The 20,020-nt window shown below is 40.9% G+C and overlaps 1 protein-coding gene across 2 annotated transcripts in view; it reads left to right on the top strand.

The window, feature by feature from the left end:
• tyw1 (tRNA-yW synthesizing protein 1 homolog (S. cerevisiae)) overlaps positions 1-20,020 on the top strand; it is a 63,068-nt gene that overhangs the window by 20,870 nt on the left and 22,178 nt on the right. For both annotated transcript variants that reach the window (XM_010902239.3, XM_010902316.3), the window contains exons 11-14: positions 126-235; positions 3,103-3,280; positions 7,161-7,296; positions 10,389-10,499. In XM_010902239.3, the coding sequence (XP_010900541.1) occupies positions 126-235; positions 3,103-3,280; positions 7,161-7,296; positions 10,389-10,499 (535 nt within the window). The remainder of the gene's footprint in view (positions 1-125; positions 236-3,102; positions 3,281-7,160; positions 7,297-10,388; positions 10,500-20,020) is intronic.

A 20,020-nucleotide genomic window follows, 5' to 3' on the forward strand; every position in this document is an offset into this window, starting at 1 on the left:
TGCTTACCCTTTTTTTCTGACCTGTTTTTGCCTGTACTAGCCAAGTTCAGGTATTGGGCAGTTTGTGTGCACGCTTGTGACCAGACAGACCCATCCCTTCCAATCTCGTCTCTTTTTCCTGGCAGACACCACACTAACCCGGTTGGCACAGAGTGGCGCTGGAAGATGGACCCACCTGAGAAGATACTCCTGGAGGCTGTGGAGAATCACCAGAACATGATCCGACAGTTCAGAGGTGACACGCGGCAAAACGTGATCGGACTATTCAGAGCTAACACACTAAAAAGAATGATCGGAAATGTTAGGAAACATGCAAAACATGATCGGACTGTTCAGAGCTAACACACTAAAAAGAATGATCGGAAATGTTAGGAAACATGCAAAACATGATCGGACTGTTCAGAGCTAACGCACTAAAGAGAATGATCGGAAATGTTAGGAAACATGCAAAACATGATCGGACTGTTCAGAGCTAACACACTAAAAAGAATGATCGGAAATGTTAGGAAGCATGCAAAACATGATCGGACTGTTCAGAGCTAACACACTAAAAAGAATGATCGGAAATGTTAGGAAACATGCATGACATGATCGGACTGTTCAGAGCTAACACACTAAAAAGAATGATCGGAAATGTTAGGAAGCATGCAAAAAATGTGGGATAGAAGTATTAAATAAAATAGAAGCCAATAAAAACAAAACAGAAAAGTCATTTTTGAAACATTTTCATTAAAAACCGTTACGCTATGGAAAAAAAACACAAATGAGTATTTTTATGTCCCAGGAAGCGAGTGAAACACTTGTACTGTAACCAGCCCTTTTTGACGACCTGCCATCATAGCTGTTGGAATAAACATTCTACCCACCATCTACTGGCATTTTGCTTAAAAACACATTCTTGGTGTCAGTGTGCGAATACAATATCAGGGGGAAACATTTCCCCACAACTGGTTGACTCCCTGCTTTCAGGCTCTGGGCTGATTCAGTCATCACACCTTGTTGACTCCCTGCTGTCAGGCTCTGGGCTGATTCAGTCATCACACCTGGTTGACTCCCTGCTGTCAGGCTCTGGGCTGATTCAGTCATCAGCACCCTATTTGTCTGTCCACTGTCTCACCTCTACTTACCAGGGCTAGAGTCTGTCCCACTTGTCCCTACATCTGTCACTAGAACTGTGTCAACATCGCTCATGAACTGTCTCTGGTTTGTAAAGTTACAGGTCGGTTTGCCCTCACAAAGTCAGGAATGAGAAAAGTGATGGTAAGACTCACAACTTAAATGCATAGCCCTCTCATAATATTGTACAGTGGTTAATTAGATTTCATTAGATGGCCTTTGTGTAGCAGTTCATTAAATATAATAGGGCAGCAGTATTCAGTTTATTTCCATTTAATTTGTGTTTTTGTTCCAAATATTTGTTATGGTTTCTTTATGAGCATTTTTACTTACATTTGGAAAATGCAATTATAAAATAGTATGATATAGTATTATAAGCCTTTTATTTCTTTTTAAAGATATAAAGCATATCCTGTTTATTTATTTGGCTTAGACCTAGGCTTATACTTCTGCACCACCCTAGGCCAATTATCTAACGTCTTCACTGCAAGATATTGTTAAAAACAAATCAGATATTCCACGAAATGATGCTTACCAAGTGCTTCTGACAGTTGGTGATTCCTGGAATGGAAAAGGTCAGGGACCGCTGAATAATATTAACCCAAACATCACAAAACGCACTTAAAAATGGGGATCAAGGCAGTTCTCGATTTTCCTGCTTTATGTCTTCTGCACTGAGCCTGCCCATTCAGCCTGGAAGAGCACAGGATTGAATTTCTCTTTTCATCATGTGCCAATTTTAGCTAGTCAAACAAACGTGCAATTTATAGTGATGCAATTTGTTTTTCATTCTCAACCCATTGATGGACATCTGAGTTGAAGTAGTTTGTGACATGATGGAGCTGTGGAACGTTGCTGATTACTGGGGTCCATGGGGTTGGTTGGTGTGGGCGGTGGAGTAGTGGGGCATACATGATTTGTTTAGTGCTGCTTTTCATATTTTTAAATGGTACTGATTTCTGGTTTCACTTGACCAACAGTTTGTTTGTGTGGCTGACTGATATGCCTAATAGGAACTATGTTTTCTCCATGGGTCCTGTAGGAGGGCTGGGGAAACATACTATTTAAAGAAATGTATTCATTTTAGTTTCTGTTCTGTGATGTCGTTAACTTTTTAAATGGGATGGTGGCAAAGCCGTTTTCCTGGCATCATCAGTGGAATCTTGTATGGATTGGTTCTCATCCATGTGAACTGACTCTATATACATTATTATTTGTAATATTATTAGTATTGACTGCATTGTAGAATGAGCCGCAGTGTTTTGCGGGATAATACAACAAGCTTTAGTACGTTACATAAATTGTGTGTGTGCACGTGAGTGTGTGCGTGCACGTGAGTGTGTGCGTGCATGTGTGTACTTGTGCGTGCAAGCAGAGACGTATGCGGGGTGTGTGATGAAATGTTGAGCCACACATTGTTGTCAAATTCATCAGTGTCAAGGCTCTGCAAGGTTATCCCCAGGGATCAGTGAGTGCCCGTGTGCTTGTCTCCTACCTACCAATGCCCACCTCCCTCCTCCCTCCTGGTCATCTTTCTCTCTGTCATCTCTCTCTTTCTCTCTGTCATCTTTCTCTCTGTCATCTCTCTCTTTCTCTCTGTCATCTTTCTCTCTGTCATCTCTCTCTCTGTCAACTCTCTCTGTCAACTCTCTCTGTCGATCATCTCTCTCGTTCCCTCTGTCATCTTTCCCTCTGTCATCTTTCCCTCTGTCATCTCTCGTTCATCTCTCTCTTTCCCTCTGTCATCTTTCCCTCTGTCATCTCTCGTTCATCTCTCTCTTTCACACTGTCATCTCTTTATTTCCTCTTCCTCCTCCTTTTGGCATCTCTCCTAACTTCTTCATACCAAACCAATGCTTTTATTAAGGCTTAAAGTTACCCTTTAAATCCGAGAGGGGGTGAATGAGTGTTCACCACAGGCTGAGGATGTTTGAATCATTAGGTAACAGGCTGTCTCACGCTCTCCTACCCTCTGTCCTGTCACAGGTGTACCTGGGGTGCGCCTGGAGCGCTATCAGGAGGGTCTAAAGGTGAAGCACTGCGCCCTGTCTTTGGTGGGGGAACCGATCATGTATCCTGAAATCAACGCCTTTTTGTGCCTCCTCCACAGTCAACGTATCTCCAGCTTTCTGGTCACCAACGCACAGTTCCCCCAGGAGATCAGGTGGGGGTGCCAGTAAGGTGTTGAAGGGGAAGATAAGTGGAGGAAAGGGGAGGGGAACCTTCATGTTCACACCCAGGTTAACCCTATCCCTAGATTCAAACCCAAACCTGTGACAAGGTTCCTGTTCACACCCAGGTTAACCCTATCCCTAGATTCAAACCCAAACCTGTGACAAGGTTCCTGTTCACACCCAGGTTAACCCTATCCCTAGATTCAAACCCAAACCTGTGACAAGGTTCATGTTCACACCCAGGTTAACCCTATCCCCAGATTCAAACCCAAACCTGTGACAAGGTTCATGTTCACACCCAGGTTAACCCTATCCCTAGATTCAAACCCAAACCTGTGACAAGGTTTCTGTTCACACCCAGGTTAACCCTATCCCTAGATTCAAACCCAAACCTGTGACAAGGTTCCTGTTCACACCCAGGTTAACCCTATCCCTAGATTCAAACCCAAACCTGTGACAAGGTTCCTGTTCACACCCAGGTTAACCCTATCCCTAGATTCAAACCCAAACCTGTGACAAGGTTCCTGTTCACACCCAGGTTAACCCTATCCCTAGATTCAAACCCAAACCTGTGACAAGGTTCATGTTCACACCCAGGTTAACCCTATCCCTAGATTCAAACCTGAGCCTAGGTTTTTGTTCACACCCCAGAATAACCCTAGATTCAAATCCAAACTTGAGCCTAGGTTCATGTTCACTCCCCAGGTTAACCCTATCCCTAGATTCAAACCCAAACCTGAGCCTAGGTTTATGTTCACCTCTCAGGTTAACCCTATCCCCAGATCCAACCCCAAACCATGACACTAGGTTCATGATCACGAACGGAACAGAAAGGAGAGCAGTGAATGGCTCCATCTCTCTCTTCCTTTGTGACTCAGTCTCAATGCCATTTGGTCTGACAATTTTTTTTTTCTTTCTTTTCTTTCTGCTGCTTTTCTTTTCTCTGAAATGTGTTTAGGCAGAGCTAATTCACTCCAAGCCCACTTTTGCAGTCTCCAGAGATACGTACCATGTTAAGGCTTCCTGCTAAGGCAGGGCCAAGCCATGTGTGGTCTTAATGAAAGCCCTAATCTGAAGTGGAATTGCAAATACGTTTTCACTGTGTTGGCCAGCTTAGAGTAGTCTGCTTTTAGCTTGTTATTCACCTGGGGGTGTCCCCCCTGTGCTACTGGCCCTATGAAAAAGTGATGGTCCTCACCTTGCGTAGCCTTGAGTACACACTGTGACATATATATTCACAGTGTTAAAGCACTAGTACACAAACACTTGCAAAAACAAACACACACACACACATAATATCTCTTATCACCTTTGACAGGAATATATGTTCAAAACGACAATGTCAGAGGTTGGTTTCGTGTCAGTCCAGGAGGAGAAGTAGGAAAATACACTGATGTCACTTGGTTCAGTCTTGCTCCCATCTTAAAGAAGCTCTGTTCTGCTCTGTTAAGCATTCTGGGTCTGAACAGAACACTGCGTCAACACAGTCAAAAGCTCCACAGAATTGACTGCTGAATAGAGCAGAGCAGTGTTGGAGAGGCACTACATTTTTACATTTTAGTCATTTAGTAGACTCTCTTATCCATAGAGATTTACAGTTGGTGAATTCAAATTAAGATTACCATGCAACCCAGTAGTATGTATAACTTACTCAATATTGCAGCTATCAGCAAAGTACAGACATGTGAAAAAATATGTACATACCCTGGAAAGTTGTAATTCTTTAAATGTTTGTATAAATGACATTGAAAGATTGTACTTTACCATAATTTATTCATAAAAAATCTACAGAAATGCCTCCTTTGCCTGAAATAACTGAATGTAGCCATTTCCGGTAACTGTCTATCAATCTCTTCCATTGGCTGGGAGGAATTTCTGGATGATTGTCCTGTTGAGATCCATGTTCAGTTCAGCCTCTCGTTCTCCTCAATAATTCTCTGGTACAATATGAAATGTATGACTCAGTGATAGCAAGTTGGCCAGGGCCTGAGGCAGCAAAGCAGCCCAAACCTTTATGCCATCATCTGTATTCCTTATGGTTTCTTTTGGATCAGATAAACCCTTACTGCTTGTATAAATGGCTCAGGTGGCACTTAGTACTGTACCTGCAAAGCACTCATTTTGGTAACAAGGAAATCAATATTTCTTCCCGGAGCCTAAATGGAAACTTAATACCCAATTCAATACTGCTCACGCTAGGTTTGAGTTAATACAACAATACACATAATCGGTTCAACATGTTCCATGCCACTTGTAAAAAAAAAAGTAGTTTTTTAAACACAAATCAGATGGAAAAAAATTTATGGTGAGTCCTTTGTAGAATTTTAGAATCCCAAACATAGAGGTTTTGATTGTGACCCAAAAGGTCAATTTTGCACTCAACTGTCCTGAGAATGGACTATCAACAACCTTCCACTGTTTCTTGGCAAAGTTAAGACGGGCAATTTGGTTCTATTTTGAGAGCAGAGGCGTCTTCCTAGTTATCCTCCTGTGAATGCCATTTCAATTCAGTGTTCTTATTGTTGAAGCATGCACAAAAACCTGAGATGCAGCTCAGGATGTCTACAAATCTGTGTTTGGGTTAGCATTTACATGATTTATCATTTTGGAAGGTCGTCCACTTGTAGGCCGAGTTGCTGTCATGTTAAATGGTCTCCCTTTGTACATTATTTGCCTCATAGTGGACTGATGATGCTCAGTTCTTTTTGAGATGGTTGTATAGCCTTCCCCAGACTGATGTGTTTTCACTACCCAAATATTTACCTACCTGACTCTAGTTTCAACCAATGCAACTCAGAATTCACTTATTTTTGCACCTGCACTAATTTTAGATTTTATTAGATTTTTTCCACTAAACACAATTTCCTCAAAACCAATACATGGCATTGGTAACTATAAACCTCTTATGTCCGATTAAAATGATTTAATGGTGAACACTAAAGCAATCTGTAATTTCACAAAGGGTTCTCATACTTTCAAGCACTACTGCATAATCATTTTTAATATTAATACTGTATAACCTTTCCACATACCAATAACAGCTCCAATGAAAAAAGCCCCAGATTATAATTTCCTCTTTATAATTTCCACACCTGAATTTATCCAGTTACCCAGATAGTAATTTCATTGAATAACGTGTCCACACTTAAACAGAGGTAAGGGGTTGGGCAGGAGGTCGTGAGGTTTGGGGAATGCTACAGATGAATCTAGTGTTGACATTTTCCATGTTTACTTCCAATCAGCAGTTACATTATGTGGCTGAAGGAACCCTGTATCCTTTTTACTCTAGTTAATTAGTACAGTTCTACTGTGTGATATTTATTAATGTGAAAAGTAGTGTTAGAGCCTCTACAAAACCTATTTTCCCTTAGTTACTCATAGCTGGCTAAATCTTCCCACTGCTACACTGGAGTTTTGCAGAAGAGTGCAGTCAAGCCTTCCCTCTAAAGACCAAAATACTAGTAATGGCTCAGTGACCTCTTTTATTTACCATCTTCTCCCTCTTCTCTGTTCACCTTTCTCTCTCTTTGTGAATGGCGGAGAACTATCAGCGCTCAGCAGTGTTTTGAATCTCTCTGTAGAGAGAACCAACATTAACATGTTGGGGTACAAAATAACATTGGTAGACTGACAGACTGGAGGGAGAGAGGGAGGCACAAACTACATGTATCTGGTCTACCATCTCTCTCTCTGACTCTGTGATCCCCTCTTTACTCCATATCTCTCTTTCCTTTGCCAATTTTGTGTGTGTCTGTGTGTGTCTGTGTCTGTATGTGTCCCCATTCCTCCCTCTCTCACAAGCTCTCTCTCTCCCTTACTCTTTCTCATCCATCCCGTTATCTTATTCCTCTCTGATCTTTTTCCATTCAGAAATCTGGTGCCAGTGACCCAGCTTTATGTGAGTGTGGACGCCAGCACCAAGGACAGTCTGAAGAAGATTGACCGGCCCCTCTTCAAAGACTTCTGGACAAGGTTCCTGGATAGCCTCAAGGCCCTGGGTGAGAAGGTGAGTACACTTAGTGCCTTGTAACATACCTCTGATAAGCAGATCGGAAACTGATTGGTTGCTGGTTCTAATCACACTGCCAAGAATGTGAAAACAAAATTTGTTATGTGCTCTTGAGCATAGTACTTTAAGTGGGAATAATGACAAATGTCTAAGATTTGTCTAAATACATTCAACTCACACTCAGGGGAGCAGGCTTTAGCAAGCACAGCATCATCTGGTTATACTCCCACCCACTAATGCAATTTGATAGAACTGTGAAATAACGATTATGTATGTTCTCGCCCAAAACACTAAATTGGGGAACCCCAATTGATTGTGGTACATGCTTTATACATTTTATATAATGTCAGTCGCAGGTTTTTAAGTTTGCCTTTCATAAAATCTCCAAGGATGGCTCGTTGGCTTGTGCAGTAAGGACACATCCTCATTCATATATATACAGCTCCGGAAAAAATTAAGAGACCACTGCACCTTTTTCTTTCCTTTCCAAAAAAGTCGAAAAGGAAGGTTTTGAGTGAGGAACAGAAGGGTTTAAATTAAGAGACCACTGTGAGCATCAGAATAGGACCACGGAGCAATGGAAGAAGGTGGCCTGGTCTGATGAATCACGTTTTCTTTTACGCTTACCTGGAGAACACATGGCACCAGGATGCACTATGGGAAGAAGGCAAGCCGGTGGAGGCAGTGTGATGCTTTGGGCAATGTTCTGTTGGGTAACCTTGGGTCCTGCCATTCATATGGGTGCCATTCATATACGTACCACCTACCTAAGTATTGTTGACCAGACCATGTGCACCCGTTCATGGCAACGGTATTCCCTGATGGCATACCTCGAAGGGTCAGGGTGTTTTGTCGGTAAAAGGGGGACCTACACAATACTAGGCAGGTGGTCTTGATGTCATGGCTGATCAGTGAATATATCACAGTAATGTGTTGGGTCGACTATCCTTTCATAGTAATCCTGTTGTGTCAAATTTTCACGTTTAAATTCCAATAATAAAACTTGAAAAGTTAATTGCAGTATTGAAACTCAATACATAAAGAATCACAGTACACATCGTATCTACACCTGCAGCTCCGGAAAATCTTTTGAACACTGCACCTATTTCTTTCCTTTCCAAAAAAGTTTAAAAGGAAAGTTTTGAGTTCAATTAGCAGTGGTCTCTTAATTTAAACCCTTTTGTTCCTCACTCAACAACGTCCTTTTCAACTTTTTGGGAAAGGAAAGAAAAAGGTGCAGTGGTCTCTTCATTTCAACCCTTTTGTTGTATGTATTGTAATAATACGAGGTCCCTTACAATTCCAAGCCCTCAGTTTTTGTACTTGTGAAGACTTCTGGTTTAGTTAAATGAAATCTTCATTGAAATGCATCGTAACCAAACCACAATGTTAGTAACTCTATACCTAACCTTTAAACACATGTACACCATTAACTGTGTATCTAAATCAATTGTCTACATTATGTATTGGCCTAACAACTTTTGAAATGTGTAAAACGTTTTATTGGGAAGTCTTCATTTCCTGGCCACAATTAGCCTGCCAGTTTCCCCCTTTGAGGCTGTGGAGTCTACACCAGACAGTAGACAGATTTATTACACCTTCATTTGTGAGGCAGTTTTCATTGTACATCTTGTAAATGCAACTGAATAGATTGTTGTAATTGCTGTCCTCATCTCGTATTTCACCAGGTACAGAAGTGTTTTACTCTGCAGTTGGGTAACTCATTCACATCCACTACCAATTACCTTCCAATCAGTCCAGTCAAAACTTCTGTTTCCTTGCGACACAATAGTGGATCCAGCTTTGCTTTGAAGCTAGCACAGTGGAGTCCCTGCCTCTTCAGTAGAGTTCCAGATAATTGTAAAATGACAAGGCGCATTAAAGCTTTTCTGGTGGCTTGTAGTGGCCCAACACCTGATTAAGCGACTTTATGCTGGTATTGCCTTTATTTTCTGTCCATTATGATGATGTAGGATGCAATAGTGGAAGGCCTACATGCTGAAAATGTGGTTGTGGGTCATGAAATCATTAATTTCTCTTATGTTTTTATTATTACAAACCAACTCTAGGGATTTGACTCTCCACCCAAAAATAATCTGTGGAAAACACTGCGTGTTCCAGTAAGCCATGGGTTTATAGATTTCTAGGCAACCTCAGCAAATGGTGACTTCGCTCCTGGATGACAGGTGCCACCGACAACGATTGGTTGCTGTGAAAGATAGCGACTGCTCATTAGGATACAGCCCAGTCCGCCCCAACTGGGTAGCTGCAGAGAGAGTCAGCACTATTAAGCTCCTCTGGGTTCACATTGCTAACGACTTGTCATGGACAATCAGCGCCACCGCTGTTATGAAGATGGCGCATCAGCACCTGGTTACAACATCTCTGAAATTAAATGCACATCTCTGAAATGATGTCTGTAGGAAGGCTGCTGCATTATCAAGGACCCTTTACACCTTGGCCACACTACACTTTCTCTGCTCATCCGGGGTCACACATGGCAGACACCCATGCCAACAACACACACGTACACACCATGGAAATTATCTAGGGTTGCTACTGTTTTTCTGTGGTTATTAGTTCAGTTATCAGAAAGTAAGAATTTCTTTGTGTGGTTGGCCATGTCTGTCTCATGCATACAACCTCTAAAAACGTGTATCTTCAACATTTTATTGTAAGTTATTAAGTGCTGTCTTTTTCAGTGGATAGCATTCAACAGGAATTAGTTTAAAACATCTTACCACTTAGAGGACATTCCATGGCTATTTGTCCTTGTTTTTATAGGTAAACACTTTGTAGTAGTAGACAGTACATTATTTCAACATCAGATTTGACGTGTGCAGCTTGAGGTTACATTGTCATTCTGTCACAGAGCAACTTTCTGGTTTCTTTGAAAACAACTGACCAGGAAGTCACACCAGGGGGCCGGAATCAGATAAAAACAATGTAGCAAATGTACCTCCCTCCCCAATGATGGGATTTCTTTTATTGTTCTTGAGTTTCCACCTGAAGTGACAGTTTGTGGTGTTTGAGGTACTAGCGAGCAACCTTCTTAACAAATTCTCTCTCTCTCTGCCTCTACCTTTCAGAGACAGAGGACAGTGTACAGACTGACTCTGGTGAAGGCGTGGAACGTAGACGAACTGAAGTCCTACTCCGAGCTCATCTCTCTGGGACAGCCTGACTTCATCGAGGTCAAGGTACTGTTGGTGGTGGCTCCTCCATCCACTCTATCTCTGTCCCTCCATTGCTTGTCACTTATTAGTTTTCCATGACAAGAACTAAGAAACAGGACAACTTTGAACTCAGAGCTTTGTCTCAAGGTGTACAGTTGTAAATATGATTTAGTCACCCAATCTCTTTGCCTTGTTTCTCTCTCTCCCATTCTTTTCCTCTTCGTTTCATTTACTCTGTACTGCAGTGTTTTTGTGAAAACAAATCAGCCAACACTCTCTGACTCCACCGCATATTAAATCATTATGTGGGTTGTAGAAGTCTATTAAATGAATTATTGATCCACAGCTGTGTGAGGAAGTGGATCCGAGAAACCTCTCAGATTATAATCTTCCTGAAAACACTGTACATTTCTTTAGGATAACTTTGTTTTATATTTTAATAAATAGAGCAAGTCAAACAGGCAACGGGGGTAAACAAATGTGCAAACTACACTCAATTTAATTTCCCGAACTACTTCGTCTTCTGTCTTCTCTTAGTTTCATTTTAAAGGTCAAAGTTATTCCTGGAATGGTAGTAAAGAAAGTGAGATTTAAAATGAGATGGTCCTTCTACACTTGCCCATTAAGTCCCTTGAAGCAAACAGGAAACATGAATTCATGTCTGTAGTAAAGATAGAAAGTACATTTCCTTTGTCCTCTGAAAAACATGATTGAAACCCTGCAATCCAATTGCTGGGTGGCAAGTCAGTAGCCTGAAGAAGGCAACATAACTGAACCGATTATTTTTGAAACAGTAAAATGTACACATTAACCACACAGTCTTATATATACACTGCTCAAAAAGATTAAGGGAGCATGTAATCACCCAGTATAACACCAAGTAAATTAAACTTCAGGGATATCAATCTGTCCAGTTAGGAAGCATAAATGATTGTTAATCACTGTCACCTGTTTTGGTGCAATTGATAGTGACAACAGATGCAATGGCGAGGCAACAGCAAGACAACCCCCAAAAATGGAACAGGAGGAGCAGTGTCAGAGCCTTACTAAATGACCTCCAGTGGGCTACTGGTGTGCATGTTTCTGACCAAATCGTCAGAAACAGACTCCATGAGGGTGGCATTAGGGCCCGATGAACTCTAGTGGGACCTGTGCTCACAGCCCAGCACCATGCAGCACGAGTGGCATTCGCCAGAGAACACCAGAATTGGCAAGTCCGCCATTGGCAACCTGTTCTCTTCACAGATGAAAGCAGGTTCACACTGAGCATGTGACAGCTGTGAAAGAGTCTGGAGATACTGTGGTAAACTTTATGCTGCCTGCATATATCCTTGGAGGGTCACATAGACCTCCACATAGTAGCCAACGGTACCCTGACTGCTGTTAGGCACCGGGATGAAATCCTCAGACCCGTCATCAGACCTTACGCTGGTGCAGTGGGCCCTGGGTTCCTCCTGGTGCAGGACAATGCCCGGCCAAATGTGAATCCAATTGAGAACCTCTGGGACGTTATGTATTGGTGCATCCGATGCCGCCACAGACTGTCCAGGAGCTCAGGGATGCCCTGATCCAGGTCTGGGAGGAGATACCCCAGGACACCATCCACTGTCTCATCAGGAGCCTGCCCAGACGTTGTCGGGAGTGCATACAGTCATGTGGGGGCCATACACACTACACATTATACGTTGCCGTAATGAAATTCACAGCCTGTGATTTCAACTGTTTACTTGGAATTTCGGTGTGAGTTTGAATCCAGCCCTCAATCGGTTGATGATTTGGATTCCATTGCCCGTGGTTGTAATTTTTTTCTCAACAAATTACGCAATGTAGAGTAAAGATTTGGATCTTTAATATATTTAGTTCATCGAGACCCGATGTGTGATTTAAGTGTTCCCTTCATTGTTTTGAGCAGTGTCATTTTTATTAAATGCGATTTGTTATTATTATGTTATTATATAACATAGTGCCATCTGAAGGTTGCTGATCCCTTTACTTTCTCCACATTCTGTTGTGTTATGGACATAATTTATAATTGATTAAATATATTTTGCCATCAATCTGCGCACATTACCCCAGAATGACATATTGAAAATTGAGAACCTAAATCCCTCATTTGCATAAATATTCAGATCCCTTGCCACTGCAAATTGAGTTCAAATGCATCCTGTATCCTTTTATCATCCTTGATAAATATTGATGATTCATATTGGAGTCCACCTGTGACAAATTCAATGGTTTGCACAGGATTTAGTCAGCATAGTAAGCATAGATCTGGGTATGTATTTTTATTTTTTTAATTAATAGCATTGAAAGTTTTGATGGCAATTTCATCAATCAGAACTCTTAAAGGAGGAAGTAGAGAGACAAAATTATCTTGGCATAATTAAGTTTATTTGCAAATGGAGAGACGGTCCAAATGCTTACAAAATAATCTTCCGAGGAGTCTCTAACTTTAATACATGAACAGTCATCAGTACTTATAGTGGAAAAAGGGGTGTGGTAAGATGCTGCCCATCTGTCTTGTGTCAATAAAACACATTCCCATTGTTCCATCACATATCCTGGGCTTCAAACAAAGGGACAGGCTGTCCTCCCCCACATGGGTAAGCTTCTCAACTCTTGAGGAGGACTCACAGCGTCTGGACAAACAACAGATAGACACTGATGGGTTATACCGATTTACAAGTAACCCTATAATCTGCTGATTCCAGTCAACTATGCCCCCTAGGCAAATACCAGATCCCCCTCTCCTACATTCCTTTTCTCATCCAAACATGGAGACTCAGTACCTTTTAACTAGTAACCCATATTTACATGTATAGGACCAAGTATACATCAGTTCAAGAATTTCCACAACAATCCATGCTCTTGATACCAAATCAACCCTTGGTATCAATCCTTAAACAGTTTACTCATTAAGATGTAGACTGCAACAAAACAGTACTCAGTAACAACATGACCCTGTCGATATCATGACCCTTATACTTAAAGAAAGGGACAAATCTGAAATGTCTGGATCCTCATTTACATGCTTCCAGACCATTGCCTTCCTATTAACTCCAAGATCACACATTTTCATTATACAGAATTGTAACATAGTACAGCAAAACCTTTTTATGTTAAAATCATTGGTCAAAGGAAGTAATTTCAGGTGACACATATACCGACATTATGGGGTATGTAGCAGCGACACGTGGGTGTGTAAACACCTATCACTGAATACATCCTTCAATTTGTCACTGGAACAAAGTCCTCTCATGCCAATTGCTTGATTCACTGAAAGGTCCTCTCATGGTTCCAATTAGGTGTACTTCTAAAGTCATCACAAATGTTCGGCTCCTTCAAATGTCAGACAGTCAGTTATGAACCATTTCTTGGCAGACCAGTGTAACAGAACGTGAAAGTCAGATGTATATTCCAAGGTGTTGTCCTTCATAGCTCAAATGCAGGTTACCATGACACAGCTCTAGTTGTCTTCATTCTAGCTGCTTTATCAGCCATGTCAGGAGAATCTGTGTGTTCTCCTTTGTGAATGCCAAAAGGACCAGTTTTGGCTAAAGGCTCTATAGCTGCAGGCCAGGTCGGAAGTGATTGTCACCAGTACCAGAAAATTCACTGTTCCCTAAGTGACCATCACTTCCGACCCGGCCTGCAGCTATAGAGCCTTTAACTAAAACTGGTTGATTTGGTATCAAGAGGATGGATTGTTGTGGAAATTCTTGAACTGATGTATACTTGGTCCTATACATGTAAATATGGGTTACTAGTTAAAGGTACCGAGTCCCCATGTTTGGATGAGAAAAGGAATGTAGGAGAGGGGGATCTGGTATTTGCCTAGGGGGCATAGTTGACTGGAATCAGCAGATTATAGGGTTACTTGTAAATCTGTATAACCCATAAACAAAGTTGTCTCACCCAGTGAAACTCCCAAATTAGCATATCAAAATGTGCATTTCCACAGGCAATGACCAAACTAAGTTGTGTCAACACAAACATCATGACTTAATAAACTTCCTAAAGTTCAGGGAATTTGTCCCACTTTAATGCCTGTCTATGTTACACCAAATAGTGGCGGTCAGCCAAAATCGCTACGTTCATACATAATCGACAGCAAGATTATTCTAGTTATTAACAATGGGGGATGACTGTAGGTCTCTACCCTCACTACAAGTAGGTGTCTACAGGAAACTGTATATACTGTACCATATATTCTGACATGAAAGCTATTGAAAGGAAAATACATTGAGCTTTCTCTTAACGTTTGATTAACACAAAACTGAACATACTCATGTTGGGGAAATTACCACAGGTGAGAACCGTCAGAACACTCGAATGTAACCCTTAGTGCTAAGTGACTTTGATTTGAAGGGAAAGGTTGGTAAAGGCCAACCCAGGGGGTCTGCCCCCCTTCCTGGAGCCAAGGAAAGTTTCCACACAAAAACGTGACATGGTCTTCAGACTGTCTGTAGTAAGAGACGTCATGCGCCCAACTTAGCCGATATCCCACGTTAACTGAAAGTTCAGAGTTATTGCTCTACCCATCTAATATCGTTGCTGTTTGCAAAAAAAATCGCTTATCTTATCAACACAGCAACAGTAGGGGGGAAAAAACTCTCAAGAAAGGCCAAGTTAACAGAGAACAGATGCATGAAGTCACTAAAATCAAGGAACAATCAGGGAGTGATCCGCCGGATACTCCAACCTACACTTGCTTCAATGCATTTAGGGGTGTAGTCCAAAATGGACAAATGCCTTTACTACGTGTCGACCACAACCAGATATTGACAAATGCCCAGGGCTCGGGCCACAATATCATACAGAACAAGCACAATCGGCATGTGCGCATATACAGTGGGGAGAACAAGTATTTGATACACTGACTATTTTGCAGGTTTCCTACTTACAAAGCATGTAGAGGTCTGTCATTTTTATCATAGGTACACTTCAACTGTGAGTGACGGAATCTAAAACAAAAATCCAGAAAATCACATTGTATGATTTTTAAGTAATTAATTAGCATTTTATTGCATGACATAAGTATTTGATACATCAGAAATGCAGAACTTAATATTTGGTACAGAAACCTTTGTTTGCAATTACAGAGATCATACGTTTCCTGTAGTTCTTGACCAGGTTTGTGCACACTGCAGCAGGGATTTTGGCCCACTCCTCCAAACAGACCTTGTATAGGACCAAGTATACATCAGTTCAAGAATTTCCACAACAAAGTTCCCAGGGGCACAGTGGACTCCATTGTGAAATTGAAGAAATTAGTAACCACCACAATTCTTTCTAGAGCTGGCTGTCTGGCCAAACTAAGTAACTGGACAAGAATAGCCTTGGTCAGAAAGGTTACCAAGAATCCAAATTGCCCCTATAACAGACCAGAATTTCTCTGTGTAGATGGGAAAACCTACCAGAAGGACAACCGTCTGTGCAGCACTCCATCATTCAGACCTTTGTGGTAGAGTTTCTAGATGGAAGCCTCTCCTTCAGTAGACGGACTGAAGGACTCTGAGAGCACAAGGAAAATTTTTCTCTGGTCTGGTGAGACCAAAATCAAAATACTAGGCCTGAGTTCCAAGCGCTATGTCGGGTGAAAAACATGGTACCATTCATCACCGGGCTAATACCATCCCTATGGTGTAGCATGTGAAGGTACTTGAAGATCCACAGCACACATGACCTTAAACTGGGGCAAAGATTAACCTTTCAGCACGACAGTGACCCGAAGCACACCGCCATGATAATGCTGGACTGCCTTCAGGGCAAGTCTGTGAATGTCCTTGAGTGGCTCACATCTGTGGCACAGATTTTTAAACAAAAATACACTGAACAAAATTATAAACGCAACACTTGTTTTTGCCCCCATTTATCATGAGCTGATCTCAAAGATCTAAGACTTTCTCTATGTACACAAAAGGCCTATTTCTCTCATATTGTTCACAAATCTGTCTAAATCTGTGTTAGTGAGCACTTCTCCTTTGCTGAGATAATCCATCCATCTCACAGGTTTGGAATATCGAGATGCTGATTAGACAAAATGATTATTGCACAGGTGTGCCTTAGGCTGGCCACAATAAAAGGTAGTGTGACCCTGAAAGTAGATTTTTTTTTTACTTGCAACATTACCTCGGTCTGGCAAGATGTTTATAAGACTGTGTCATCAACGTTTATACACTGTGAACTAAATATAATACAGTTTTAATACATTCATTGGTAAGAATCTCCATAAACTTTTAATGAACTTGATGAAAAATAGTAAATTTTTTAAAGGCTATTTAAATATATTCACACCACATCTATTGCATATTTGTCATACTGTACCAGAGATTATAATTAAGTTCAATCTTCAAGGTTAAGTTAATGGATTTATGAATATTGTTTTACTCCTAGACAGCCCTCTCCCACATTACATTTAAATTGGACAAATTAACACTAACAAATAAGGCAGTTTCTGCAGCATTGTTTCTGCAGAGTTGAAACCACAGACTCTGTTGTTTTGAAGAGTGACATTAAATATTTTGCTCTCATACTGTCACACAGACACTATCTGAACCCACAATTTTCCTATTCATCATTAATAAATGCCTCTCTTATAAACTATATAGTATGGACTCAACACAGTATCTTCAAAGGAGTGGTTCACATTTTCATCTGTATGCAGATGTATTAGTTTTAGAACTGTCTGTAACTTCCATAGAATGTTCTTTGGGATTCATCCAGAACATTTTTCATCCAGAAAATTTCACAGCAACTTTATTGGTTCCCTGATGGTAAAGTAATTGTGTCCTTGTTAGTTCCTATTTACCCTTACAACAATTTATTATTAGTGTCAGTCTTATACAATGTCAAACACTATTCTACATTGCCAGTATTCTTTATTTTTTATTAATGTAGGTATTTTGTTAAAGTATTTATACTGTAACTAGCGTGCTTTAACTTTAGTATTAATACTTTCAAAAGTTGTGAACTTTTCAAAGGCCCATCTGTTTAGACATTGAACTCCGAGCACACATGCTTAATTAAAGAAAACGTTTAATATTCTTAGTTAGAATATTATATGGGGACATGTATAATGCAGATCGAAGGATAAGTCAGAAGGTATTCAGGCCAGTGGTAGGACAAATAACCAGCAGACAAGTTTAAGTGGTGGCCCTGACTTTAGGGTTGGACACACAGGCGCTGGGTTTGAGCAGTTAGCACCTCATCCCCATCATGTTCACACTGACGACTACTCAGCAGAGAACTCTGTGTAATGCTGTGTTTTGTGCACGCACCAGAAATACCCTTTTGGCTCTCTCCCGTTGGCTTTTACTTCTCCCGTTTCCGATTGGCTTACAGCATTTAGCAGCCAACAATTCAGTAAGATGAAGCGGTAAGCGTTAGACTCTAGCTGTGGTTGGTCATCAGAACACAGAATGTGGTGAGTTAGCAATCCTCCATGTGGTCGCAGGGTCTACATTGGCCGAAGTGTCTCAGCCATTCGTTTCTGTCTCCTTGGATAGAGTTCAGTTGGGCTGTGGCCAATGTCTTCATGTCAAGAAGTATTTGTACTTAATTTTTAATCTCATTAATTTTTGATTTCATTTGGACCATACAGGCTTAATTTGTGTGAGATCTTTCAGTTTGCTGTACCATGAGAGTTCCGAGGTGACACAGTTCTACTTTTAAAGATTTTTTGGTTTTGTTTTAGCACACAGTTTAAGTCTTCTCTGATGCCCAGATTGATCTGAGAGATATCTGGTGTCGGATCAAAAGACATCATGGTCCAGATCCAACAGCAGAATTACCACGACAACTGGCATATATTTTATGTACATGGTTTAATATTAAAACATTAATTTGATAACGTTTTTAGGAAAAATTCTATTTTGTGTGCTTGGTGACAGTAATGCACCCATAAGTATCCACAACAGAACTCACGGGTAAATGGCTCATTCACATATATTCTGCTTATACCATGCCAACAAAGAATAACAAAAACATGATACATTCACCAGAATATTTTTTCCCCTATAATAATTTCCAAATTCATGCTCTTTCACCGTTTGCCTAGCAGATTACATATACAGTGGATATAAAAAGTCTACACACCCCTGTTATAATGCCTGATTCTTGTGATGTAAAAGAATGAGACAAAGATAAATCATGTCAGAACATTTTCCACCTTTAATGTGACCTACAACGTGAACAATTCAATTGAAAAATAGACTGAGATCTTCGAGGGGGAAAAAGTAAAAAACTCACCTGGTTGCATAAGTGTGCACACCCTTAAACTAATACTTTGTTGAAGCACCTTTTGATTTTATTACAGCAATCAGTCTTTTTGGGTATAATTCTATTAGCAATCTTCTTTGCAAAAGCGCTCCAAATCTGTCAGATTGCGTGGACATCTCCTGTGCACAGCGCTCTTCAGATCACCCCACGGATGTTCAATTGGATACAGGTCTGGGCTCTGGATGGGCCATTCCAAAACGTTAATCTTCTTCTGGTGAAGCCATGCTTTTGTGGATTTGGATGTGTGCGTTGTCGTGCTTCCTCTTCATCTTCAGCTTTCTGACAGACGCCTGAAGGTTTTGTGCCAAAATTGCCTGGTATTTGTAACTGTTCATAATACCCTCCACCCTGACTGAGGCCCCGGTTCCAGCTGAAGAAAAACAGCCCCAAAGCATGATGCTGCCACCACCATGCTTCACTGTGTGTATGATGTTCTTTGGGTGATGTGCAGTGTTGTTATTGCGCCAAACATACCTTTTGGAATTATGGCCAAATAGTTCAACCTTGGTTTTGTCAGACCATAACACATTTTCCCACTTGCTTTTGGGGGACTTTGTTCGTTTTTGCAAACTTCAGCCAGGCTTGGATGTTTTTCTTTGTAAGAAAAGCCCATTCATATGAAGAATACGGGAGATTGTTGTCACATAGCTCACAGCCAGTACTTGCCAGAAATTCCTGCAGTTCCTATAATGTTGCTGTAGGCCTCTTGGAAGCCTCCCTGACCAGTTTTCTTCTCGTCTTTTCATCAATTTTGGTGGGACATCCAGTTCTTGGTAATGTTTCTGTTGTGCCATATTTTCTCCACTTGATGATGACTGTCTTTACTGCATTCTATGGTATATCTAATGCTTTGGAAATTATTTTGTATTTACTTCTCCTGACTGATATCTTTCAACAATGAGATCCCTCTGATGCTTTGGAAGCTCTCTGCGGACCATGGCTTTTGCTCTGAGATGCAACTAAGGAAATGTCAGGAAAATCCTAATAGAACAGTTTAACTTTGTGATTTACCAGAGTCACTTTAAATGATGGCAGGTGTGTAATGACTTCTATTTAACATGAGTTTGAATGTGATTGGTTCATTCTGAACACAGCCACATTCCCAGTTATAAGAGGGTGTGCACACTTATGCAACCAGGTTTTTATTTTTCATTTTTCCCCCTTGAAGATTTCAGTTTGTTTTTCCATTGAATTGTTCACATTATAGGTTACAGTAAAAGTTCTGACAGGATTTATTTTTGTCTCATTATTTTACATCACAAAAA

Source organism: Esox lucius, chromosome 1 (assembly GCF_011004845.1).
Source record: "Esox lucius isolate fEsoLuc1 chromosome 1, fEsoLuc1.pri, whole genome shotgun sequence".
Taxonomy (NCBI): domain Eukaryota; kingdom Metazoa; phylum Chordata; class Actinopteri; order Esociformes; family Esocidae; genus Esox; species Esox lucius.